This window comes from Anser anser (assembly GCF_964211835.1).
Source record: "Anser anser genome assembly, chromosome: 3".
In the NCBI taxonomy this organism is placed as follows: Eukaryota; Metazoa; Chordata; class Aves; order Anseriformes; family Anatidae; genus Anser; species Anser anser.
Window position 1 is genome coordinate 103,279,145 of NC_139722.1, and position 27,890 is coordinate 103,307,034.

General features: G+C 42.8%; 1 protein-coding gene across 12 annotated transcripts; it reads right to left on the minus strand.

The window, feature by feature from the left end:
• Window positions 1–300: 300 nt before the first annotated feature.
• LOC310897750 (uncharacterized protein) lies at window positions 301–25,463 on the minus strand. 12 transcript variants are annotated; one of them, XM_083831631.1, is made up of 7 exons: window positions 24,080–24,216; window positions 22,372–22,458; window positions 20,565–20,612; window positions 16,322–16,571; window positions 15,321–15,440; window positions 5,446–5,576; window positions 301–2,086 (listed from the first exon to the last, which is right to left on the minus strand). In XM_083831631.1, the coding sequence occupies exons 4-7, from the start codon at window positions 16,418–16,420 to the stop codon at window positions 2,011–2,013; spliced, it is 426 nt and encodes a 141-aa protein (XP_083687757.1). In that variant the 5' UTR covers window positions 16,421–16,571; window positions 20,565–20,612; window positions 22,372–22,458; window positions 24,080–24,216; the 3' UTR covers window positions 301–2,010. The 12 variants fall into 12 exon arrangements, 1 of the variants encoding a protein (XP_083687757.1); XR_014582537.1 differs by lacking the exons at window positions 301–2,086; window positions 5,446–5,576 and adding an exon at window positions 11,856–13,347 and having other exon boundaries at window positions 24,080–25,463; XR_014582536.1 differs by lacking the exons at window positions 301–2,086; window positions 5,446–5,576; window positions 16,322–16,571 and adding an exon at window positions 11,856–13,347 and having other exon boundaries at window positions 24,080–25,463.
• Window positions 25,464–27,890: the final 2,427 nt, after the last annotated feature.

Consider the following 27,890-nt stretch of genomic DNA (forward strand, 5'->3'; position numbering starts at 1 on the left):
TTCTCTCCTCCATTTACCGTACTTATAAAAAGCCCACAAGCACAAACACATAGACCATCACATACACATAATTAAAGCATCGACATCCCTTACTGTGATTTACAATCCACACCACCAGAAGTACACAGGCGCTCCCAGGATTTCATCAATGTCTCATCTGGTGCTCTTGGCAAACCCAACCTCTTCCTTAGACACAGCGCATGCTGCACCTCATTCTCTCAGAAATGGGGATGCAGAGCTCTTCCCCTTATGTGAACCAGGGAAGACGAGCACTAAATGTGTCAGCGCCGTGTGATTTGCTGCTGTGGGACCTCATTTTGCAGGAGATTAATAAAAGACTAGCCTGCAGCATTGACTCTTGAGACTGCCTTCTATCATCATGAGCCTTCTATGCAGCCCACAGATTTGGGTTGTAATATTGTACAAGGAACTGGACAGCCCCTGCATAATGATACCATTTCGCAGCACTTACAAGCACATATACAGAGAGAGAAGACTCTGCCCCCAGGAGCTTCCACTGGCTTCAAACAAAGCAAGCCAGTAAACCTCGACTTGAGATCATCCTGGGGTTCTAATAATGTATTGAGATAGTTTGTTTGTAATTCATCCCATAAAACAAATGCATCCGTCTCTTAGGCTTCTGGCACTTTCACAGGCATTAAAAAGCTTCAATATTGAGATGAACAGCTTTACAGGGTTTTTCAGGTGTAACACCACCAGGAAGGTCAGCAACTGAAGTGGCAGGAGGAAAAAAGGAGACAGCAAACATCACGATCTTCATTTTAAAACCGGGAAACTGAGGCACGTGAAAGTGATGAGATCGCTCCAAGGCAGATCCGGGGCCAAGAAGTGAATGCAGATCTTCCTGGGTTCACGTTCAGTGCCTCAGCCCAGAGGCCAAATTGCACCACTGAGCCCTGGGGTGAAGCAGGGCTCCCTGCAGGGAGCAGAAATGGATTCCTGGCCTGGGTGCCTAGGGCAGTGTGGGAGCTCGAGCTGAATGTGGGCAGCAGAATCCAACCCCAGGAGCACCACAGGGAGGTGCTTGCATGTCTCCCTCACACACGGTGCCTATAATTGACGTTCTTGAGGTAGGTCAGATATTGACAAATAAATGTAAAGTCATGTCAAGGTTCACATCAATCAGTCTGAATGATTTATTTGAAGCTGATCTAGGAGCAAACCGTTCTTAATGGCAGCACTCGGTACAAGGGGACTTAGTGTGGCCACAAATGGGTAAATTCCACGTGTTGGGCCTAGGTAGAAAAGGTGCCCCATGGGAAGGACAAGAAGATTTTGCTTTGGGACCCCAGGCAACACTTCTGCAGTAGCAGAAGAGGAAAGCTGATCCACAAAATGGCCATGTGTCTCCCCAGGATGGTTCAAGCTATGAATACATTTTGGAAGCTCCTAATATGCTGTATAAAGAAACAATCATTCATGTACACAACGCAAAAGGACAGCCCCAGATTTACAGCCACCCACCAAGGTAGAACAGGTGGCTGTAATGCAGTAAAAATGTATTGCAAGGAACTTGTCATGAATTTTAAAAACAAAGACGCCTACAGACATAATAAAATTGATGTGACATTCAGTTAAAGCTAAAGCTTTCACCTATCTTAAAATGACAATGCAGGGGAATTCAAGGAAAGGGACTGTTCCCATCATCACTCATACAAGGGTGTTTCACTCGGTCTGGGCGAGCAATCTCATGGATCTCAACAGGCCAACACAAAATGGCATGCCTTACACCTGCCACACAGGTAGGAAACCAGGACCAAAGACATCCAACAAAGTCAACCCCAGACAATCGCTGTCAAAAAGAAATGTTTCAAAGTCCTGGTAAAGAAATTCAAGTCCTTTCCTTCTTCTGCCACAGGATATGACGCCGTCTTTTCCTTAAGTATTTTAAACATTTCAGGGGAGCTGATTCCATCAAGAATTCCATCCAAGAATTGCTTCCTCTTTCCTTCATTACATTTTTAGTGGCAGCATACAAATTCACAAATACTATAAATTCAAGTCACTTTTCAATAGTATGGGAGCAATAAAATAAACTGTCAGACTCCTCTGATAGTTCCAAAAGCTAAAGACAGAGAAGAAGGAAAATCTACAATTAAGCTTTGCAGGCAAGATAGATCCATCTCTATTAAAATGCAGATTAACAAGCTAGCCAGCCCGACAGCATTTTACCGTACCTTTTAACTGGAAATAATTAAATAAATAAGCAAGCTCAGGTGCAGTGGGACACTGAACAGAAAGAAACAGTGATAAAGAATGAAACAAGGATAAATCGTCAATTATGATAAACTGGTTTCCTTGGTAACTATATTTATAACTGTAATGACGTTGCTATTCTTTTAGTGATGAACAGAAAGGTTCGCTACAAAGTTATATAATTCGGGCATACAACCAGCATCTGTTCCATTGGTAAAGCTGAATCCATGTCCTAATGGAAGATGGCAAACCTCAAAAGATTTGTAAATGCTTTTGAACTGCATCTAAATGTTTGTAAACTTCCTCCGAAGGCGAGGTGCACTCACAGTGCTGAATTTGTACCCCCACATCTGTGCTTGGCTGTATGTAAGTACCTCACAATCTTTGTGCCTGGGATGATGCTCCAGCTCGGAGAGATGGTGGGTGTAGGCATGGAGGAGAGAAGGAGAAAAAAAAGAAAAAAAAAAAAAGAGAAAACTTTGGGGGTGATATCTGAGTTGTTGAGCACATAAACACATGCTCTTTACCAAATGTACATTCACGGTTGCCATAAGTGTACATTGCATTCTCTCTGCTTCCAAAAATGATTTTGTCGGTAAGCAGCCCCTTGTTTTTGACAATGTGCTTGAATTTCCGTGATTGACATCTGAAAATCAGGTTTACCGATACCCGTCTCTGCCATTTTAACTGTTTGGGGGAGTGCATTGAAACCCAGGTATAAATTGTACTCCATCCTACAAAGGATCTCCCCGGGGACTCCCTTTAAAGAAGCAGCACTTAACTGAAAGGCAGGCACACCCCATCACCATGGGTCTCTGATCCTCAGAGCAGACCATGGGCTGGAGCCGCATCATGCTTCCTCCCAGATTTTCCCCCAGTGAATGCCAAGATTTGGGGATGAGAGGGGGATTAAGCCCTCTGGGTTTCATCCAGACCTGCCATCAGGATGCAGCTGGATGGCACACGTGGGTCCCACAGTAAGACACATTTGTTAGTGGCAGGATTGGGCCCCATCACTGACTATCCCCACAGGAGCTCAGGAGGGTGACAGAGCTGCTTCAGCATCACCTCTCCACACCCCTGTGCTCTGACATCCCCTGAGAGCAGGAGCTTATCACATACCCAGTTGTTCCCAGTCTGCCCATTTCTGCAATACCCTTAATCAGGTTCTTGGGCAAGCGGTGTTGTTACTGCCCCCCATTCACAAGGAACAGGGAAATGGAAACAGCAAAGCAAACCAAATCCTCTGGCAAAACAAAGTCAATGTTCAGTTTGCATTTGAAGCAAAGAATCCTCCTGATGAACTACACTATGGGCCGGGGGCTGCCTATGTGTCTGATTGTGTGAAATACCAGCTTTCCCTGCCTGACTAGGCAGGCTTTTCAGTTACATGCTCAGTACTGATTAATGGGAGTACTACAGCTAGAGCACTATAATGTTCACAGATTTTACCCTCTGCTGTGTCTTTAGGCCATTGCCCCAAAGGCTTTCATGTTCCTAAAGCTGTCATTTAAAACATTTGTGAATCAGGATGTGTGGACAATGGAAGAAGCTGGTAGAGCCAGGGAGTGCAGATGTGAAATAATTTAATCAACAGCAATTTTTCCATTTACTTCAATGGGCTTTGGATCACCCGCCTCATGAGTGGAACATGTATTGAGGAGGAAGCAACCCGAGCCAGATGAAGAGCCAAGATACCAAAGTAACAGAGTTCCACCAAACAAGAGGATCCACAGCAGCTGCAGCTTGAGATGTATGATCCAAACGCGGACCTAGACTCAGCTAGCATATTGGGAAAAGATTGTAAGAGAAAACTGAAAATAATCAAGGATTTAGATATTCAGAATACCCAGAGGACAGGGTCACATGAGTTACTACAAAGAAAATTTTTGTAGGAGGAAATGTTACATAAAGAAATAGTACTCAAAGAGCTTTGCAGAATATTCCCAAGGACAAAACGAAGGCACAAAAAAAAAAAAAAAAGGTGAAAATCTCAGAACACAGAATTTATGACAAAAAAAAAGCCTGAAAGCTTTTTATTCCCTATATGGCATAAGTATCAGGCTATGATGCTCACTGTAATAGTTATATCACACTGTGGTGCTGAGATCATTGTGTGTAAGATGACAATGCTTGCCCTAATTGATGCCATTAAGTAATAAACTAATAATTGTACCTCAGATCATTGGCACTTCAGAAATGACCATTTCCAAGCACAAGCAGTGGTGCGTCCCTGGCACATAGCTTGGCGCTGAAATGGTTAACACCATATATCGTATGTCAGTAATGAAAACTAGCACTCAAGCAACGAAATTCAAAGCTCAGGCTGACACACCATCGTTAACGCAGCCCTTTGTGCTCAGCTACCACGGGAGTCTTGGAGCAGCACATGGTGTTGTACCCCACACAATATGTGCTACTACAATACCGCATTCACAACACAATGAATTGAGGTCAAGTGAGTGACCTTAAAAAGAGCTTTCTTTTAATTCTTTAAAGAAACACCCCATGATATGTTGGAGCCCATTAAACAAAGCTGCAAGAAGATACAGTAAACTTTAATTAGCAGTGAAGGCAATAACCTCACTTTATACTTCATAATTTCTCCCACCATGTTTTATTACATGGAACAGTCATTTTAGTACCTTTGTACCTAAGGCAGCATCCGTGTGGTGTGGAAAGGGATGTGTTGTTGGATATTTATTGTAATGGGGCTTCATGTGGTTGGAGGTCAAAGTGTAGGACTTTCATTTGTACATCACTGCTCTACTATCTGCTCATGTCTCTGGGTAACCTGATGTTCAAACCTTTTGTAAGGCAATTGCTGAGGAGGTTGTTCTTATTGTTACAAGAACTTGGAGAAAGGATGCTGGGCCCTGGCTTCGGCACAAGCCTACTGCGTGACATAGGGTAGTCCGCCAAAATTTTTCTCGCAGTAATCCCAGATGCTTCCATTTCTAGGGGACTCAAGCGCTGCTCCTACGGGCTGGTCTCAGAAAGCCTGAGAATCAGCAGCTCCTACTGGCTTCTCAGGAGCACCCAGAACCAACTTTGGAAAATCACAGATTTTCCTCCCCACGAATTACCAGCAATTTTGAAATACTGGCCTCTTACCTCTCTGCCTCTCAAAACATCCCATATTAAGTTGGGACCTACCTCTCAGAGCAGCTTGCAGGCTGCAAGGGACACCGTTAACTTTTCTTTGTCCTTTTCATGCTAGATATTTACCCAATAATGGGGCAGAATATCTGAACTCCTTGGACAGACAAGGACACCATCTGCATTTTACTGGTGGAAGACTCCAGTGCAAAGAGGTTCTGGACCAGATCCACAGCAGGGCTTGGACAGCTATACCCAGCCTGTGTGGAAAAGATATAATCCTCAGAACACCCAGGAGTCTTTTGGCACATCAGTCAGATGCATTACATATTCCCCAGTTTGTACAATTTTGCTTCCATGCATGCTTGGAAAATGCTGTCTTTAAAAGGCTCAATCACTCAGTGGTGATCAAGTATTTACACCCCAGCACGCATCTATCCCACCCAGCACCCCAGCACTCCATCTATCTCAGAAGAACAGCCTGGTCTTGCAGGTACTCTTGGAATGCACCTACTGAAAGAGGCTCCATACAAAAACACCGTTGCTCTCTGTTTCCCATGAACCATGGCTAGAGGAGGAAGGCATGCCTAGCAGTAATGGCAGCACTTGATTCCCATCACATGCTTCACGGTCTTTGCCACAAAACCTCCCTTTCCCAAATGAGCACAGCTAACCACTGTGCTACAGAGTTGGACTATTCTTACATCCTTTTTCTGTCCCCGTTAATCTTGAACGTTATGACGAGAATTGCTTCAGGAAGAAGCATGAAGAATGTCCTCTTCCATCACCCTGACCAAGACTAGCTGATAGCTTGATGTGCAATCCTGTCAGAAAAGAGATGCAGGAATTAAGGTAGAAGAAAAGGAAAGTGAACTCGGATATCTTGGATGAATGTGCTAACCAGTAAAGTACCAGATAAAAGCACTGCTGCCTTCTTCTCAGTTGGTTCTTGAGAGAGAAGGCAGACACCAAGCTTCAGGAGAGATTTTGAGGCTGAAAATCCCAAGAAGAGAGAGGCAGCAAATAATGCTGACTAAAGAGTCTATGCCTGCAGGGAAACACCATGCAATGGTCTTCCACCAGTCAGCTTCCAAAGTCCACATGGATTTCATAACAAATCTATGTACCTAATTCCATGCTGCTAGTTTCACTGTGGGCATGAGGCCACTGATGGTAGGTGCTGTGACACCTGGTTTTGCAGCAGTCCACATTGTCATATCTCTACAGTGGGACCAAAAGAACGTGCTGAAACTAGTACAGAAAATGTGCTCGAGGGATGAGGGATCTGAACCCAGACTTCCCAGCACCATGGCTGAGACATAACTACTGGATCAATCTTTCCTTCCTTGAGCTTATTCCTATTTCCTGAACAAGTGGTTGAAAATAACAATTTTGCTCATGAGAGTGGGAAGTAACTAACTTGTTCTTCTCTAAATAAGTGTTTTCTTTCTGCATTTGATGGACTAGTTCCTGGTCCACTTAACACTCTCACTACATAACTATCTTTTTCAGGTGCTTTTCACACAAAAAGGAAAAGAAAACTACTTAAAGGCAAGAGGAGTTGGCAACCATAATATCCAAAGACACTGGAAGGCCTCTGAGGCAGGTCTAGGAACTGAACTTTTTTTAAATTCACATACTTATACTGACCAGATTTCAGGCTGATCATGCCACTTGACATTCATTTGTATTTTTAAATACATAAAGACTCCATTGAATCACAAAATGTTAGTATTACTTCTACTTCTTCAAAACATACACATTTGATGTATCCTGAAGTAAAAGTGTTCCCCATTCCCTTATGTCTGTCTGAACACTGCAACATATGCAGTATCAATGTCAAATAACATATCAACATTTCCACAGCTTTACCCATGCAGTTTAACACCTTATTCCAGGTGAGACTATTTGCTGAGAGGGTCAAAGAACCTCCACGCTGCACAGATACTCACCACACCTCATGTGAGTTTACTGATGTCTTGACCCTTGTGGAAGTGAAGAACTAGTCCTCTCCAGGTTAACATCAAACGTGTACAACACCTCTTGTGGATCTGAGCCTACAGTCACAGCCCCTTACGAGGTTAGCAGAACACAATCCTTATGAAATAACAACAGGAGGTGGATATACCTGTGCACTCCATACCATCCAACATCAACTTCATCAATAGCTGTGTCTAAACTGTCTGAAGGCCAGACTTTTCAGAATTCAAATACAGACACAGGAACACATCGGGAGCATCAGCCCACTGGTAGGCGTGCACACCCCGCTTGCAAAATATCCAGAGACATGATGCAGGTGGTTGGGAGCGGGACACAGAGGTTGCTGGACCTTTAGACCTTCTACAGGCTGTTTGCTCTTAGCAGAGCTAACATATCACTGAATCCACTCACAGGTCCACCCTGGTACAGAAGCTTGGTAATTTGCAGCCTTAGGTATCTGCTCGGGCCAAAAATAACATGTTTAGGACAGTATTGCAATGTATAAGAAAAGCAGAAAGAAGTTTTAAAAAATGTGCTGTCATCACTCCAGCTGGTGTTACTTAGCAGAAATACAATAACATACCACAAACTGTAATACATTCCCACCAGTCCTGCACTGAAAAGCAGAATGCCTCCCAGAGCACTATGCTTAATTAAAAGAAAGGCACAGTCAGCATTATAAGGGGGAGAGACCTTGAGGTTAGAGATGAAAATAAGAAATGTAACCTGTAGATGCTAATTGTTTCTATGTCTTACTTTGCTTTCAAACACTTCATTTTTAGAATTCCTCCAATTCTGCTGCAAGTCATGTAATTTAGACGGCTGCAAGTCATGCAAAGATTATAAACAGTAAGGGAGGAGAAAATATGGAAATGCGTTTGACGTTCCTTTGCCTTTTTTTTTTTTAATTCCTCCTGACAAAATATAATAGAAACCCTCAGAAACAAGATTGGTGAAATATTAATACTATTTTTATTTCAGTTCAGACCCAGCCCGGGCTGCAGTGTTGTTTGACTCCACCTGACAGAAACATTGCAAGCAGCGCTTCAAACAAAACTGGAAGATTTATATAATTTCTCTCCACCCAGTCCTTCAAGAGGAGGCATCCTCACCTTCCTTTCCTTAGAAAAAGCACAAGTCCTGAGCTTCTGGAAGGCTACACACCACAACGAGCACATCAACAGCATGTGGACCTACATTTAAAGCTAGTGCAGAACACAGGTGCTACCTGCTCTTAGCAGCATGCCCTCAGCGAACGCCGGGCAGGATGCTCTGCTCCAATAAAGGCTGCTGAATTGCCTGGAGAAGTAGCTCTCGTTAGAGCACACCGCGGCAGTCTCACTTCATAGTGACAAATGCACAAAGAGTTGTCACCAGGTTTATATCAGAGAAAAGGGTACGATATAGACAACCCAACACAGACAGAACAGGAATGTTAACACGGAAGCAAACGAGAAAATTCAAGAGAATTGACAAAAGATGCATTAGTACTCCTTATTTTGAAGGTCTGGCAAGTAGGGGAGTAATGATTAATGGTAGTTTTACTTAACTGTTTTATTTTTCTCATTTTATGAAAGGCACCACAATTACTCACTACATACCAAGCAGGGATCATACTTCAAAGCCTGTGTTGTGTGCCTCAATCTTTGTTGGAACCCCAACAGGCCAAGTACCTGCTCAGTACCATTATCTCACTGTCTGAAAAGTATCTGTACAACTATGCAAGAATTCCAAAAATACCAAACAAACTCCACTAGAAAAGGAGACCATCAATAATCCCCTTTCACACAACACCTTTATTCCTAGAAGTTATTAAAATATACTCATTTCAATTCACCCCTGATTCAATGCTGCCAAATTTAGTTGTGGCAAATTTACATCAGGTGTGATTTTTGTCCCCAGGACGTCATTCAAGAAAATGTCAATGCATCGAGGCTTACACACACCAAGAACAGAAACAACCAATCAGCTTCAGAAGTTCCAGGGATGCCTTAATCTCTGTGTTTTCCCTGTGTTTTTATAGTATATTGTTGCGTATGAGTTACAAATGCGTGAAAACATTAAAGTTGAGCCAACTACAAAATAAGCTAATATCTTGTGTTTTCTGAAAAATGCAAGCCTAATTAGAGTTTAGGTAATTAAAGCTTTCACAGTTATAAAAAATACAATACATTCATTTATGCAAATCTGCCACTGAGTGTGATTTCAGTAAAATACCATGTAATGCGCGTAACGTCAGAATTTTGCTTACAATTGAAATGTCTGCAAAGCAAGTTCTCTTCCTAAATTTCAGGCACATGCACTGTAATTCTCTTGCATTATGGATTTAAAACTCAGATTGCTTTGTCTTCATTTAAAAATGATTAGCAGTTTACATCGGATTTATATGCTGGCATAGCTTTTGTATCACTGAACAACTACAAGCTGATTTACAAAAGCCCGGCTACACTATGTGTATAGCTATGTAACTACAAAGTAATATGTGATGGCAGGCATAACCAGCACACATAATTTATAATTATGTGATTAGCAATATAAGCCACTATTATTAATTAACGTTTAATGCTGACATTGTGCTTGGGGCTGTATAAACTACAAGCGCAGGGCAATTTCTGCCTTGGAGTGGCAAGGGGCTAAAATGACAGGCACCGTCTCCCAGTCCCACGGCTCCTGGGGAGCCGGGAGGAGAAAGCGCCCAGCGGGAGTCCTGCAGCCGGCCAGGCACAGGCTGCTGCAGCTGCCCACCCCTCCGAGATAGGGAAAAGCTAAGGACCCTTTCCTTTATCAGAGACAACAAAGCAGGCCCAAGTCTTACCAAATAAAGGGTCTTCAGCCTCTGTAGCCCTGGGGCAAAGCACAAGCAAATCCACTTAATACAAAGCGAGGTAGACCCATGACTTTCTCCTCAGCTCGCTGCATCTTTGGAGGCTTCACAGATGACTTTTGCTCCACTCTGTCACCCTGCAGAGTCAAGAACTGCTTTCCAGCATCTTTAGGGAGCCCTGACACAAAGCCTGACTGATCCTCCCAAGTCTTTAGAATACAAGGTCCCCCAACACCTTATCAGCAAGCTCTTGTGAAACAGCACCCAAGGCATGTCTGGGCAGAAAAACAGGAGTGAGAAAGGTGATTCAGAAGCATTCCCCTGAAAGTGAGGGGCCAAAACCAAAGAGTTAAATAATCAGGATACACAGAACCACAAGAGCAGACGCTAAGTGTTTGAGGGAGAGGAGACTTTCCAGATAGTGTGCATGTTTGAGTTTGATCATTTCTTTCTAATGCAACTTGAGAGGCTAACAGAAGCTGCATATAAAAGAGCTAGTGCTGGTTCACAGCACTCACATGGTTGCTCTCTCAGTAGCCACATTTCCTTGAATATGCAGAAGGACTAGAGGTATGAAACTTCTTGCCCTGAAACCAGTATATCTCCAGGATTCCCTAACCAGGGAATAATTTATCCACTATCCACTTCCATATAAAGGGGAGCAGGGAGAATTTTTAACACCTGCCCTACGAATTAGCCAGGGGAAGTCTGCAGTAACTAAAATCGGTCTTAAAACTTTTTTTTTTTTTTTTTGATAATTAGGCTTTGAAAAACACCTCTAACAGATACTGTCATTAGTTTTGAAAATCCTCTCCTTCTTTCATGCTCAGCAGTGTGAATGGGAAAAAATCCAACCTGGAAGTGTCCTTCATTATTATTTACATAGAGCCTTACCTGCTCTTTTGTTGATAAATCGAAAAGCTGTATTTGCAGCAAAATAATGATAATATACAGCTGCATGGACAGATTACGAAAAGCAAAGCAACCAGACAATTATTTACGGTGCTACTATAAGACAGGTACAAACTTTCTTTACATCAACAAGTTTTAAAACTGTCACACAGCTTTTAATTGCCATTAATAAGGTAGAGATAAAACCCTCTGGGTCCTAATCCCATCATCATGGTGTTGCAAGTTAATGATATGTTAGCCAGTGCTGTATATCACTAGCTTACAGAAGGGTCAGAAGGAACATTTCATCCTAGGCCATCAAGGCTGTATTCCATGGGTAACCTCTAACCTGCTGGGGCTGTCAATCAACAAGCTGTACGCATGAATACCATGCTTCTGGTCAGTCATCACCCATTATTAACAGTTCTTTCGGTTGTTACAACTAGACTGAGTTGTCAGATCTTTTCAGGATAGTGAAGGGTGATTTGCTATTGATCTTGGCTCTGAGAATTAGCGATCTACTGCATGGCTTTGGCTAGCTGGTGGCACTGCAAGTGGTAGAAGATTGTTTGGCTTGCTGTGAAGGACCTCAGAAGATTACAAGAATACAGGAACTGTAAGAAACCTATAAAATATTAAAGGGGCTATCAAGGAAACACAGCTTCAGATGGATTTAGCTGAGAGATGAACTGGGATCACAAAAGTCAGGTCGTAGAAAGTAGCTGGGCCCCAGTAACGAGCAGGACCTCTGAGAAGTATTGTCATACGGATAATAGAGATCTGCATCCAACCTACCACAAGATTCATTGGCACTTTGATCGGATCTATGTCTCCCGTATAGACAAGGGCAAACAAAGAATCCAAAGCAAAGGCCATTTTCCCCTGCTCGCTATTGAAGTCTTTTTATAGAAAAATACTCTGGAGGCCAGGAGCTCTATTGAATAGTTTTACATAGGAAATACGACTAGAAGAGTCCTCCCAGGTCATCCCCTGCTATGTCTGACACATCATATCTCATTGATATCACAACATCACAATCTCATTGATAAATTTCTCAAGTTTCTTCTTGAAACCAGGTAGTTTTCTTGCCCCCGTGACTCCTATTGGAAAGCTGCTTCCAAACTTCAGGTTATTAGAAATCTTTATCTAATTTCCAAAGAACATTTGTTCAGAATTGGTTCCTATCAACTGTTCCTATGGCATTCAGTATACTTCTGCTTTAATCAGTTCTCTCTCACCATTTACCCTGATGATATATTTACAGGGATCAATATACCCCTATTCAGTTTTAGTTTTGCTAAACTAAATACACAGTCCTTTATTTCCTGTTCCCTATCTCAATTCAGTAACACTTTTTCTGGATGCTGCCTCTTTCAGGATTTCACAGCATTGCAGACGGGGTGAGGCTGGCAGGGACATCTGGAGGCTGACGCAGGGACACCCAGAGCAGGCTGCCCAGGGCCGTGTCCAGTTGGATGTTGAACATCTCCAAGAAGGAGGCTCCACAGCCTCTGGGCAGTCTGTGCCAGTGCTTCCATCACCGCACAGCACGGAAGGGCTGCCTGGTGCTGAGGGCACCTCCTGTGCTCCGCTTTGTGCCCCTGGCCTCTTGTCCTGGCACTGGGCACCACTGAAAAGAACCTGCCTGCATCCTCTTTGCACCCTTCCTTCAGGTAGATATACATATATTTTGTTAAGATCCCCCCAAAGCCTTCTTTTCTCTAGGCTGAACAGTCCTACCTATCTCAGCCTGCCCACATAGGAGAGGTGCTCCAGTCCCTGACTCCTTTGTTGGACTCTCCAGTAGCACCACGTCTCTCTTGTGCTGGGAGGCACACAACTGGATGCAATGCTCCAGCTGTGGTCTCACCAGTGCTGAGCAGAGAATAAGGATCACCTCCCTCGGCCTGCTAGCAATGCTTTGCTTAATGCAGTCTGGATACTATCAGCATTTTTTTATATTTTTTTTTTTTGGCAGCAAGGGCACATTGCTGGCTTGCGTTCAACTCCGTGTCCACCAAGACCTCCAGGTCCTTTTCTGTCAAGCTACTTTCCAGCTGGGTGGCTCTCAGCATGTACTGGTGCCTGGGGTTGTTCCTCCCCAGGTGCAGCGCTCTGCACTTCTCCTTGTTGAACTTCATGAGGATCTCCCCAGTGCCTTGTACAAAAGTAGTCAGGAATCCCACATGTTTCCTGGATATGCTTCCCCTGATGCAACATCCAGGGGAACATCTCAGAGAATATTTCCCTTCCCTGCTGTTGCAGAGCTCCAGCAGTTGTCAGTCATTGTGAGATTCAGCAAAACACTTCTCTTTCACTTCCAGCTGATAAACCTCCTGCTCAGAGCAAAAAAAAACATCTGCATGACCTTGTGCTTTATTAGTACTTAATTTTATCCGTTTTCCACTTCTCCTGCTGTCAGGGTCAGTCCTCCTCTGAATTGCCAAGGCCTCTCAGCTTTCTGTCACTTACAAACTTTTTATTTGCACACTTCTGCTGTGGCCACAAATAAAAATGTTAAGATAGGTCATAAGACTGATCATTAATAAACTCTGCTAGTTACTGTTCTTGTACCTTAACAGTTCTTTCAACTCAGTTCTCAGAAATCCTCCTTTAACCTTTTCTTTACATTTCTTTTTAAAAATCATGCTCTCCCGACCAAATTATTTTCTTCCATGTAGCACTGCATTAAGTGTCTTACAGAAGTGTTGACAAATTAGAGCTACCACATTTCTCTTGGTCACAAACTCAGAGAAAGATATCATAAGAATCTGACATAATTTATCCTTGGTAACCTATCTACTACAATATTTGCTAATTAATCGTTCTTCCAACAGATCTATGCAAAGTTCAGTGTCTGTGTGTTATAATGACAACAAAGGTCACCTCCACCCAGTCTCACTCCACTACAAATGAAAAGTTTAGAAAGTTACTGGAATTACTACAGTACAAAACACAAACAAGAAGATTTGAGACCTCATCTGCCTGGCGACATGAGCCACAGTGTAAACCCATAAGAGTAGGATTATTTATAACTATGTAAAGGATTAGCCACCTCAAAATTATGCCATTATCTACCTAGAATAAAAATAATTTGAAAGGTCCCACCAGCCTCTAACTGGTTTACAGTTTATGACAGGCAGCTTCATTGGTCCCTGTTGTTGGGCTGAGAAAATATGGAACAGTTGTACAGAGCTACTTGCTCTGGAGTCTGCAAAGAGAATATAGCAAACTTTGATATGTTGTCCTATATTATCCTTGGCTTTGCCCCAGAATTATATTTTAGCATAGGTATCTTCATGGAAACGGAATTTTTGGAAGGAGATAGAATTGCCTTCATTGTTTCCTTAGCAAGCTTGCAGAACTCCCAGGTGCCAGCCCAGCTCTAATTACGACCTTGTTCTACAGAATAGTGACTTCAATATTACAGACATGCACAGAGCACATGCTGCTGTGGGCCCTTTCAGACAGCTACTTGTGATGTCTGATGGAAACATAATAATATGGACAAATTGCTGAAAATAACGTTCCTTTCTGAACTCCACTGCCTCACCAGGTCAATTTAATTACTCAGAGAAGATTAACAAAGTGAGAAAAGAGTAACATTGCTAGACCCCAAACCATGTGCCAGGTCCCTCTTGCAGAAGAAAGGATGATTTTGTGACTAAAACACAGCTGAGAGACTTATAGCGGGACTCTTGATGTTCTTTATGACATTGGACAAGTCACTTACCACTTCATGATTCGGCTTCCCCACCTATAAAGTCTCCATCAAGAGAGTTCACAAAAACTATCATTTTGAGACCTATTAGAGACATACTGAGCTCTGTTAGAGCTTTTGAGGCACTTTTAGATCCTTAGTTGCTAGAAACTATCAATTCAATAAGCATATTTGAATTCAACAATTCTTTATTTCATCTGAGTCAGTAGGGCTGCTTCTCATACAAAGCTTTTAGTTTAGAAGTTGTTCTTATGGGTTTAGAGAGCCTGAATTTCAATCTTGTGGTAGCAGAAGGTAAGGATAGCAATGTGCATGGCACATGAAATATTGCCATATCCACTCGTCGTTGGAAGCTGGTTGGTTTAGAAGATGAAGGTGAAAGCAGATATCCCAACCCCTGACAGAAGTAAATCGAAAGAAGTATTTGATAAGGATCAGGCATTTGTTCATAGGTCTAACATGATGAAATGCAGAGCCCAATTTTTACAAGAGCCAGTCACCTAACCCTCAGTACTGAGTCGCTCAAAGCTGCCTAAACAGTCTAAATCATCATCTTTACAGTTATACCATTTACTAAGCTTGTCAGACCTGGGCTTGCATGAGATCCAAGGGCAGCCACCAAAAATGCCATATGTAGCTTGCAGACACCTGCAGTATTCTTGACTGTCTTCCTGCTAGGTGTGCATAACTCCAGTTGTCTGGCCTTCTCTAGAGAAAGAGAACAAGAGGAAAGTTCATTGTCTCCCCGACAATTTGCAAGAATATCTGAATTAAAAATGGAAGTTTTGTCATTTGCATGGCAAAGAGAGCAGGGAAAGAGAGGAAGTATTGTTAGGTATTGGTAATGTAAAAACATAAGTATGCTGTTATTTATGTAATTAGTTATTGCTTTCATTATGGGTGCAGTCTTAATGGTTATAGTATTTATGTATAATTACCTTAATATTCACTGAAATTTCCAAGTAGCTCCCTAATTAACTGTCTCAAATATATAATTACATTGCATCTTTACGCAAGACTTGCCTAATTAATGTAGTTACACCACTTCTTTGTGAATGTGCATTATTAAATGCTCTTCGCATCATTCTTCTGACTTCTTGTAATTCACGCTTTACAAAAATTAAGACCCTGAATTAGAAACCTTCATGAGCAACCAGCTCCAAAAGCAAGCGCCAGATGATCTTTTCTTAACAAAAAAACAAATCTTACTAAGCCTCATTACCACTCCCTTTAACAAAAGCTTTCCATCTGGATCTGAAAGAAATCCCAGGTACCATTGTCTTTTAAGAGGGCATAGAAAACAAGTTATAGATGCGAAGAAGATTTTACTGCCATCAAGGGTCCAAACTCCCGGACTCCCTAACTCATCTGCTGACAAGCCCATCTGGCAAGGGAACCAGGTGACTGCGTGATAGCACCCCAACCACTTGGCAATATCAGGTGGCATTTTCAAAATACAAAAGTAACATGAGGCTTAAGAAGACTGTCGGCAGTGAGACTATCCTCCAAAACCACATCAGCTGTGGTTTTAAATCAAGAGACACCCTTTCTGCCAATCCCCTCACTGACTTCTACACTTGCCACACTACCTGCTGCTCTGTAGTGTCCCACATGCCACAAGTTAGCAGCGTGTCACAACTTGGAGGTCTCGCTCTAGCCCGCAGCTCCTGGTCCATGGGGTTATCCATTAGCTCCGTGGGGAAAGGGCCTTATGCTACCATTGGTCAGCAGCACATGTGAAGTTGCACGTACAGGTCTGTTACGGCTCTGAAGAATTGAATTGCATTTATAGACTGAATTCGTCTGATCCCCAGCATCCTGGAGTGCTCAGGTAGGAACCTGAGAAGAAAGGGAATAGGAAGAAATTCTGGGATCCTGCCTTGTGCAAAGACTTTTTCAGGGGTCCCTTATGCCAGTCTTCATCTGCCAAGAAGGGCATTATAAAGCTGCTGAAGGAACAGAAAGCTTAGGCCAGAGGCAGTTTCTCAGAACAGGAGGAGGTACACTGAAAAGTAGCAGAGCTAAAGAAACCTCATCAGAGCTCTTACTTAACAGAACAAATCTGAATTCACCAAAAGGCAAGGACAGGATTTCTCAGACTGTAGGCAGGCCGGATGCCAACGAGGAATTTGATTCTGCCATTTTGATAGGGCAGACGTCCCCACTACTGGACTCGGCAAATGCTGTGCCCGTACAGGCATGAGAAGCCTAACGGCGCACTCCAGCAGCACGCAACTCACTGCCCACATCTTCTTGATTTGCTCAAAGGTAGCATGTTTTTCACACCCCAGATTTTTTTGAAACAGTTGGGTATGCACCACAGACGTTTTCCAGAGATTAATCCACTGGTTAAATGGTTGCACCAAGAATTAGGATCTGGAGAAAATCTTGCCAAGTGTACGTGTAGACTCCAGAACGGTTTTAGCTGGTGACACCCATCCATGCGGCAAGTGAAGTAGGGGAAGAAACATTTCAAGGACATTCACTTAGCACACATTCACATGGAAAACTAAGGTGAAGATTCCTGACGGAGCTGTAATGAAGACAGTCACTGTCTGTTCCAAACGGCCTGCTTTTTTACATTACTTATCCATTTCCAGTGTGAAATTTTGCTTGACACTTTAAACCTTTGGAGCCTGGGACCCAGGTTTATTTGTATTTACTATTGCAAAGTTTTCATCAACCAGCTGTCACAGATAAGCAATACAGACACGCAGAACTAAGGAGATCATCTCATTTCAGCTCCCATAGGAATCACTATATACTAGCACAAGGGTATATTGCATATAAACTATACCATATAAGAAAAGAACCTACCCCTGATAACTCTGCGTGGATACAGACAGAATTGCTTTGGTAGGCAAAGTAATTTGGCTTTGCTGAGCTTTACAATGCAAGCTGGCATCTTTAAGTGTAGAACTGTGCAGTTTGGCACCTAAATAAATAGCCTAACTTTCAGATGTGCCAAACATCAGAAAACCAGAACAAGGGCTACTGGGTACATCTTCAAATATCCTGCCCCACATCCATATTTTTGGGCCGTTTAATAACTGGATCGTGTTTTTCCACAGAAGGCCATAGCCCTAACCTGCCTATATCAAACAAATCTGTGCTCTAACAGGTTCAAGCACTGAACAAATATCAAATTCTTCATTGCTAGAAAATCACTGCTATTTTAAAAGAACCTCTTGCTTTTTTGAAACAAAAGATACCAACTCATATACTGGACGGATCCACTAATTAAGCACTTTGTACTGCAGTATTTCAGATAGATTTTTAACCTATCAGATGAACATGTTTCAACCAATGTGTGACATGTGCATGGAAAATACAGTATCATTCCAGCATGGGTTTTTTCCACTTCCATTTTTTTTCAAGTTTGTAGTACGCAAAGAGTTACTGAAATAGCCAGCCATACAACATCTGGGAGACAAAAAACACTCACAGGAAAATAGGGGAAAATTCATGAAAGGGGAAGGAAAAAGGGGAAGATTCATGAAAACAGGAAACATTAAGAGGAGAGTGAAAATATGTCAAAACAAAGGAGGTAATAGACCATCAGGACGAATGAGTTCACCAATCGGCAGAAGTTCCTCAAGAGCCTTTGGAGACCAGCAAGGTGACGTATGCCCCTCCTGCCACAAAGGGACAGCAACCCTTTTATCCTCCATTTTGCACACACATGAAGTATGGTGGTCTGCCCACAGACGGGCTTGTTCCACACAGAAACATTAGCTCCATTTTCCAAGTCCCCTGCCTTACTCTGATAGGAATCATCAGCATTTAAAGAACACTGCTCATAGCAAATACAGATGCTTACAGCCACAGGTGCCAAGGGTGGGTGCTTAGACCTACTTAAAGCATCACTTGCAAATACGCACACTGCAGAGGACTTTTTGCTCCAGCTGTGACCATAGCCTTTTCACTAACACTTCCACAAAAAGCCTTTTACTTGCCTAAAGCTTTGCCAGTGCTCCTGTACTTCCAGGCATACTAGAGGATTCCTTTGCATCACTCACCTTCCCTCATATTTCTGCTCAAGAACAGTTTAGTCACCCAGGAATATCAGTAATATTCTGAGATAGCTTCACAACAGAATAAAAACCGGCAAATACCTGAAGTGAGCAGCCCTCAGACGGAGCGCTGTTCACCCAGGCTGCTCAGGCAATGTTTCAGTGACATACCCAAGTGTAGAAATCAGGACATGGTGCAACATGAGGAGCTGTGAAAGCAAAGGCCATTCTGCAAGAGATTACACAGACTTCAAAGCCTGTCAAAGCAAAGGTCCTCCCTGCCTTTCTGAGGGGACCCTGAGATAGAGGGAGCCTTTGTAAAGACACCATCAGCTCTTGAGCCTCTATAACTTTAGAGAGAAAAGCAGCCAAGTATCGCCTGCACAAAGAGAAGTTCCTTGCGTGGATTTTCTCAGTCTTCTTATCACGAAACAATCTCGGAGGATTTTGACTGAGGAGATGAGGTATCACAATGCTTTGTAACAGACCATGCCCTGGCCTGTGACAAATGAAGGATCTGAGGACAATAAAAAAAAAAAAAAACAGACTTCAGTGCAGCCTCACCCATTGGCTTTCCTTATCACTTGCACCAGACACATGGGATCTCCCCATTTCACGGTGAATATTTTCCTCTGACACAAAGGCCCTTTAGATACACGACTCCTGCTGACTTTCAAAGGACAGGTAAGCACTTAAACGCACTTGTGCCTTCAAAATCTCCCCCTAGTGACACAGCAGTAAAATTAAGTCTCCAAGACTTGCAATAAAATGCATTCACTGGTGCCCTATGAAACACCCTGAATAAAATCAGGCTTTTGGGAACAAAAAGAGCACACGGGGCTGGGGCGCAATGCGCTTTTCCTACCACCTGGAGAGAGGAGTGGGGAAACCTCAGGGCCAAGGCCAAAGGGGGGCTTGTGCCCCACAGAGGGTCTGAGGGGAAGGCTGAGGAGGAAGAGGCAGCCACAGGAGGCTGTGCATGGAGGTTGTAGCCAAAATTTTCCATCAGGTTCAATCCCAAAAGTAAAGTTGCCTTCTGAAGGATACACTGTCTCCACAAATCCATATCAACACGTGGCCTCTGGAAAAACTCTGCTGGAGGCAAGTGAAACTGAATCCTTGGGATGGCTGCCCCAAAGAGGAGAATGTGCATGGTTGTTAGATGCCGGCCTTGGCAAGAGGCGGGTAGCAGCACGTCTCCTCATCTCACGTGTCTCTGAAAGATGGGGTGGTCGGGGCATTGCAGCTCTGATGGTGGAAAACAAGAGCTTGAGCTCTCCCTCTGGGGTTGTGAATGTGCTGCCATACCCATGAGTGTTTCGTTGTACTTTGAAAAAAACGTTAACACCTTTTACAAATTCCAATTTAAGCCTCAGAGGTGCCCGAAAAGTCTGCGTTGTACACTCTAGACCTAAACACCATCACAAAGTAAAGCAGCATAGCTGTGCATCTGTCAGGCTACAGAAGACATTGGCCCAGAACAGAAACAAATACAGACCCTAAAAGTTCATTGCAATCCAGCACCACATCGCATTACATACAGACCTGCCCACCGCTGAACCCAGACCCCACCATCACCAGGCAAGCAAGGAATAGCCCGTCTCTCCCAGCTGAAAGACCTAGAGCAGCTGCCCAGGCTCTCCTATAAATGCGCGCACAGCAACACGCACATCAGACCCAGCGATCAGAAAATACGAGTGACTGCTCCGACCCCGGCGAGTGCACGGTACTGTGGAGCAGCACTGTGCTCAGTGGGACACCCGCAAAGTGAATCCCTATCTCCACATCTCATTTTTAATAAGTTGATTTTAACCGTTACCTGAAAGGCAGCTCTTCCACAAAGTGTTGATCATTCACAACAACGAAACTGGGAAAGATAGAGGGGTTTGGGGAAACAAACAAACAAAAAAAAAAAAGCCACTTAATTACATACAGTGCTGCATGACTTCACAGAGCAAAGCTTTTCTTTAAGATCTTAAGACCACCCACAAGCATAACACATGGCCTGGAACCTGAAGAGAATATCTGAACAGGGGTCTCAGCATAAGGATGGGAGGCGGGCAGTTTTGCTTGGGCATATGCAAATGTTTGTTTCTACAGGATCAAATAAAAATTAACTATTTGTTGTGTCTGGTTATCAGTTGTCTGAGCTGGGGGCTGCTTGGTAAAGCAGGGAGAAATAAACCTTTAAAACCTGTGACACGGGAGCATTATTTGCCTGTGCGAGGCTTTAGTCACGGTTCCTGGTGTTTTATGTATAGATGTTGTGCAAGAATAGGACAACAAGGGCTTTGTTCAACTTGATCATCTCATCAAACAGGGCTAAAAGAATAAAAGTTGGGATGCAAGACTAAATGGATATGATCTGAATGCATATTTGTGTTACATCTAATACAACCAGCATCATAGATGAACAAGATCAAATAAATGGTAAAACCTGACAAAGAGAAGAATAGATGGTGTGTGGAGCCATCTGTTTTGGAGGACACCCAAATCTGTCTGAATCAGGAAGGCCAAACTACCAGCTATTCTAAGATCCTCCATTCCAAGAGTGGCCTAATACGCAACTACACAATCAGCTTCTCTCACCATCACTTTGGCTGCAACTTTTTTGTGCAATTAAGTAATTTATTCCTTTCTTCATCCTCCTGATTCTAATGAATCCAAGCCACAAACAAGCCCCAGTTGCTCCTATTCAAGGAGTCTGATTGCATCTGGCAGTAATTGCTGAAAATCCTGAAGAGGAAACAGGGAAGGAAAGCATATTGTTTGTGGGGGTAATAGGTGAAGACCTGCCTCTCTTGACCTATAATACATTAGTGTCAGTGAACATTTGGCAGCCTTCAGATGATTAGCAATGAAGATGAATCAAGCAAAAAAAGAGGTAGAAATCTGCCTCATCTGAATCGCCAGAACTGCATAAATTTGCATGTTGATTAGCTGTTCTTTTGTCTGTGTTCCTAATTATTATGACACATTATGTCTTCATCATGCAAGATTCTGATCTGTCTTGTTCAAAATGCATGTAGAAAAAAGTGCTGTTTATTGATTCAACATGTAACTTTAATTTTTATGTTTGCTTTAATTAAATACATATTTGATTGCCTTTGACTGGTGTCTCAGATTTTTTTAACTCTTATTTACTTCATCCTGTTGACAAACAAACAGGTAACCTTTCTTTATTCTCAGATCACTTGCTGATTAAAATCCTCCCTACCCCCATCCTCTTCTTCACACACAACAACCTTCGCTTCCTCGTTAGAGCAAAGATTACCAAAAAAACAAGTCCTTCGGTAACAGATGAGTGGTGAAGCATGATATCTACAGGACTGAGCAGGATTGCAAGGACCTTAACGATGTTAACGGTAGCAAAGAAGTGCGTGTACTACAGGGTCAAGGTAATTTTCTTACACCATAAATTCATTAGCAATAAGACCAGTAAAGTGCCTGGAAATGCAGACTTCTGATTCGCAGGATTAGTTACAACAGGCTAGATCCTACCCAGGAATTCTTCCATTGACTTTCACAGCAGCAGGATTAAACTGCAGAGTTCCTGGCCCCCGAGGCAGTGAAGTCCCCACTGTCCCACTAACTCATACGTGATTCCGACAGTCAGAGCACTTTACCTGCTTCTAGTAACTGGACAACTTGAAGTTGACTTTTCTTCCTACAAGGCTTGCTTGAGTGGCTACAGGCAGCCAAAAGAATCAAAACTAAATAAAAGAAAAATAGGATGTAATTATTCATCACTGTGACCTAAAAGAAGTTTCCAGAAGTTTATTTGTAAAGAAAAATAAATAAATAAATAAAATTACATTTCATTGAAACATTTCATTCACTCCATAACAATATACTTTAATTTATATTTTATCTCTAGCATATTTTTTTTATTTTAAATAAAATTGAAGTCATTTTGAAAATTAAACAATTCCTTAAGATGGAAAATCAATGCATTTCACTGTAGAGCATCTTGGAATGTTTAGAAATGTTGAAATGAAACATGAGGCTTTTTTGGCATTTTTCTACCTTTTTCCACAAATTGAACAATTCACTAAAAGCAGCACAAATTCATGATTCATTTTGTTTGACAGAAAACTGCATATTTAAACCAAGAACTCAGTTTCAGATTAAACATTTGACCCTCTCCTCTGCCTACTAATATTAGTTTACCTTCATTACATGGGGGCTTATTATGAAATCTGACCTCTTTGTAGTGGGGCAAACAATATTTCCCTGGAATTTTTGTTTCAGTAAAATAAACATAATCACTGCTGTAATTGGGAAAACTAAGTAGCTCACTGAACTTTGCAAATAATTTCTCAGATTGTGGGTCAAATATTAGTGTCTCAACTTTGACTGACTTCCTTTAAATATAAAAATTATGTGTTTGTGTGTGTTATTTTTTTTTCTAAAATCCACCCCTTCAAGGAAAGCAGTGAATAGCCTATTAAATTTTCTCAAACGGCAAAAGGAATATGCTAGTCAGTGTACAGAGATTAAGCAAAACTGTATTGAGAAAGATGCCTGAGGATGAAAAAAAAAAACACTGTATATTCAAGCAATTGATTTAGCTGTTATTTTTTACTATTGTACCCCTGCCAAACCAAAAGAGATTTGAAACAACAACGCCTGCCATTTTTCACTGTTAATGGCACATGATTGGCTGCAAGTGTAATCAGTTGCTTGGTACCCAATAATCATCTTGAAACACAGGTAAATGCAAATCCGTATTTGTAAGAATATAAACATGTAGCTACAGAATAACTACTGGAACATAACCACTTAAAGGCTTTGACACCAACCCACAAGGCAGGGAGGAAAAAGTTGTCGCATATTGAGGTTATTCATGGTCATTTTCCTTTAGTGCCAAGTGTGTCTGTCCCAGTCTAGTGGTACATGGTAACCTCCACCCTGCACATCCATTGTAGTATCAACAGCCAGAAATAACCAAGGAGCCAAAAGGAAGCGCACGCGTGGACAATAAATAATAACAGGGAGATAAATGGAGGCAGCTAACAGACTCCCTCTTTTCTGAAATTCCCTTCCCAAAGCAGTTAGCACACGCTGGCCCATAGAGGCACAGAGTGGCTCTGGGCTCCCCAAGCCTCCACAGCACCAAGCACAGCTGGAGACAGCCAAGCGAGCTGCCAGCTGGGGCCAAGTGTGACAGAGAAGTAGGTCTCACTGGTGTTGGTGATGTGGTGCTAGCCACCACGGCTCGCCTCTGCCCTGGCAGCACTGGCTGAGGACAGGACAGCCACGCAGTTAGTTACCAGCATCACCCTAGGGCCAGGACCACTGCCATGCGCTGCCACCACCAGCATCAATACATACATGCACTGCAAGCATCAGAGCAGACACCTGGTTTACATTCAGTGCAGAAGAGATCTGGCTGATGAACAGATGCAACGCCCTCTTCGTGCTCCACAGCACCTCAGGAAGCACGGAAAAAGAACAAGAACAGCAAGGTTTGCCAGGGGTCCTCCGTCTCTCCCTTCCCAGGAGCAGAGGAGAGGGGAGGCTAGCAGCAAGGAGCCTGGTGAGCAGAACAGCATGTTTCCCCAGTACAGTCTCATTTCCTCCAGCAAAGGTGCCTACCCTTTCTGATGATTGCCATCCCCTCCCATAGTCCTTTCCTACAACTTAACCAAGAGGAGGGACCCAGCCCTTCCTCACACCTGGAAGTCAACCCAGCTGCACTACGTTATCCAAAGAGCAAGTTCTATCTTCTGTAAAGGCTTCCCATTCCCTTCTCCTTATCCCACGAAAAAAGCAAGGGCTGTCTTTTACATCTGGCCAAACTTATCTTCATGTTGATTGCTCCAGAGTCCAACCCAGAAGGCTGAAGTCTTGCAAGAAGGGAGCTGGGGACACCAACTGAGATTTATCAACACATTGGGAATTGATCGTCACCCAGCCTTGAGGAAATCCACACTAAAGACATGAGTTCTTCCCAACTAACACCCAACAGGCTTTCCAGCTCCTAAGAAAGCTCCTACAGCTCCTAGCCAAAGGGCAGCTTGGGCTAAATCTGCTAGAATTGAATCTTCTAGATCCAGCGCGGTCTGGACTCAAGCCAAGATGTGGAAGTGGAGCTATTCGAGTGGCATTGATGGATGAGGCCCTCCTGTCAGCAGGGAGAGGGCATCCATCCATCCTCATCCTCCTTGACTTCAGCACTAACCATGAGATATTGCTGTCTTGTCTGACGGGTGGCAGAAGTCCAGGGTAATGTACTAAAATTATTTTGAGTCCTTCCTGCTGAGACACACCCCGTAACTACTGAAAAAGCATTATCTTCAGCACTACACTCCTCTCTCCTGTGGTCTTCTCATCTGCATTCTTTACAGCTCTTCCCTGTGTCTGCACAGAGCTGCTAGGTGACTTGACATGGATTGAATTGCCAGAAGCAGGCAGGTGAAATATGGCTGTATCTGTGTCTCAGCGTATATAAACACACTGCTACCACCAACATGGCAGTGGAAGAAAAGCAGCTAGTTAAATCCAAGCAAGACAGAGGTAAGACAGATGGGAGACAGGACAGCATTTTTAAGAGCTTGTCACTTGAGTGCAGTATGCCTGGCATGAGGTCGCATTTCCACAATTGGGGTGTTTGTTTCATAATTTAGGAGTGCTCTTGGATTTGCTACTGATGCTAAGTTTTCCTACAGAAACCTCTGCAAGCAACACTTCTATTCTCTTCCATTGGCTAGGAGACTCTCTCCCATCCTGGCAGGTGATGACCTTGTCTCGGTTATTCATGGCCGTGTCACTTCTCAGCTGGACTATAGTCATTTGAAATATGCAAGCATGCAGCATTCATGCTTAGAAAACTTCATTTACTGCTGCAATGCATCTCTTCAGTGACAAAGGCATATCAAACCTGGCATTGGGCCTGGCACCAGCTTCCCATGGAATTCCTAATTGAGTTCATGGTCTTCATTCTTATCATCCTCGTCACATCTAACAAGCTGTGTAAAGCTGCAGCGAAGGGGCCGTTTGACAGATTCGCTCCACTAGTCCTATGATGTCTCTGCAGAAAGAATCGAACACATCTGTCCAAAGCCTTCAGCCTGTGGATTGAACATCTTCAGGGAACGCAAACCTTCACCAAATTTCCCCTCTATCTTAAGGCATATTTCTCCGACTTGCATAAATAATAACACCAGAAACACAAAAACAAGGTGCTCCATTGCATCTACTTCTCCCTTGGGAGGAAGGTGAGAGAGGGAATCCCATCTGAAAGCCCTAACAAATTGTACAGGCTCCCTTCTTGTACAACTTTTCCACAATGCTTGTTCCCCTTGACAGATCCTCACTCCGCAGGTAGCACCAGTCTCACCAGCAGAGCCAAAACCTTGCCAGCATGGTATGATTGACTTGGCATGGCCCTGGCACAAGTTGCTCCCTCCTGGGGCAAGGTGGCTGCCCACGGGGAGCTGACATGCAGGGCATACACTAGGGGCAGGGGTCCACACTGTCATGCCTGGGAGTTAACTTGAATCTGTCCGGAAAGAAACCAAATGTGTTGCACCCAATTACTAAAGTGAGCTCATTGTATCTATTTTTATTGTATATGTTGTTCCTTTTCGAATAAGGAATTTGCAGGAATTCTATACCTTGCCAGCTCCTCAGCATGAATATTATTATAATTGTTTAAACTGTGAGTTTATACATTTTTCTCAGCATAGTAAACACAGTTTTAGAGGATGTTTGCAGGTCATATGGCCTTTAAAACCACATATTCTCTGGATTATGAACCTTAATCCAAATAAGACTTTTTTTTAATTGATTTTTTCAAGTGCTGCAGTATTTTTAAAGAAGCATTGTTCTAAATCTCATCTTCTGAGTCCTGCAATCACATCTCTGAGTCCTGCAATTTGAAAAGATCACAGCCGACGATGGTAAGATGGGAGGTCATGATACCAGGAAGAACATGGAAATTATTTACCATATAAAGACTATGAAATGTAATGAAGATCTGCATAAAGGATGAAAACACTTTACCCAAGAGCAGTGTTTGCTGAAATTCATACTGATTAAACTATTGTGGCAAGAGTCACTTGCTAGAGGCTTTCTTTCCCATAGCTAACTTAGAAGTCACTGATAATGGAGCTATTACTAAATATGTCTGTATCTATGGACTTGAGTGCTGTATTTCATCTTTATGTTGTTATTGTTTTGCTATAATTATTGTTTATCCTCAGGAAAGACTGAAGATTAGTTTATGCTCAGATTTCTGCTAATATAAAGATCAGTTAGAGGTATTTCTTTTCCCAGTATATTCAGACTAGTACAACTCCTTAATGTACATCAGAATACAAGTACTTACACTGTACAGCTCTATTTGCCTTGATTCTGTATTTGCAATAAGAAATTACTAAAATAAAGCATCATTATATCAGCAGAATTGCACCCATGCAGTGGGGATTTTGTTAATTTAACCAACCCTGCGTGGTCTAAGACAGATTAAGTAAAGCTTGCTTAAACTGACTAGAGGTATCTGTTTGTGACCTTCCTTGGGGAGAGGGATCACCAAAGCCACCACCATCTCCAGTGGTACAGGTCAATGCTGTGAACACTGAAGCAGCAACAGATACTCTTCAAACAGACCAAGCAAAAGAAGCTGGCGGAGAAGCTGGGAGGCACAACAGGTTTGGTCCAACCATGTATATTTTTCAACCCTAACAGCCTTACTAATGTTTAGTTGAGGGTTTTGATTTGGTTGGTTGGTTGGTTGGTTGGTTTTTTTTGAGCTCAGGTTAGTTGAAGCATTTTCAACTATTTTTATTAGTGTGACTCGCTGAAATTTCAAAATCGAATGAGGGGAGAAAACCTTTCTGCACAAAGGTGATGAGGCTGATGTTGAAACTTAAAAGCAGCAGTTGGCCATAAAATTTGCAAGACATGATCTACCCACTCACAAGAAAAAAACAGTGGGTTTTGGGGAACTGGCATTTCCTGACCTTACCATATTCCTGCATAAGGACCTCGCCCAGCTTTATCCTCTGCCAGCCTGCCGTAAACACTCCACCTCACACTTGCCTCATTTTTCAAAGCCTGGAAAAGATCTGAGAACACGTGGCTGCTTCATTCTCACTATAATCAATACTATTTTGTCCATGAGGCAAGGACAGCCCCCCAG

Bases quoted from the DNA above. Each gene is read 5' to 3' on its own strand.
- LOC310897750 (XM_083831631.1), bottom strand. From the start codon at position 16,420: ATGGATAACCCCATGGACCAGGAGCTGCGGGCTAGAGCGAGACCTCCA. The intron at 5,577-15,320 runs GTCTGACAAGCT...TTTTCCACACAG, and splicing joins TGGATCTCATGCAAGCCCAG to GCTGGGTATAGCTGTCCAAG. The intron at 2,087-5,445 runs GTAAATATCTAG...CTCTGTCTTTAG, and splicing joins ATATTCTGCCCCATTATTGG to CTTTTGGAACTATCAGAGGA.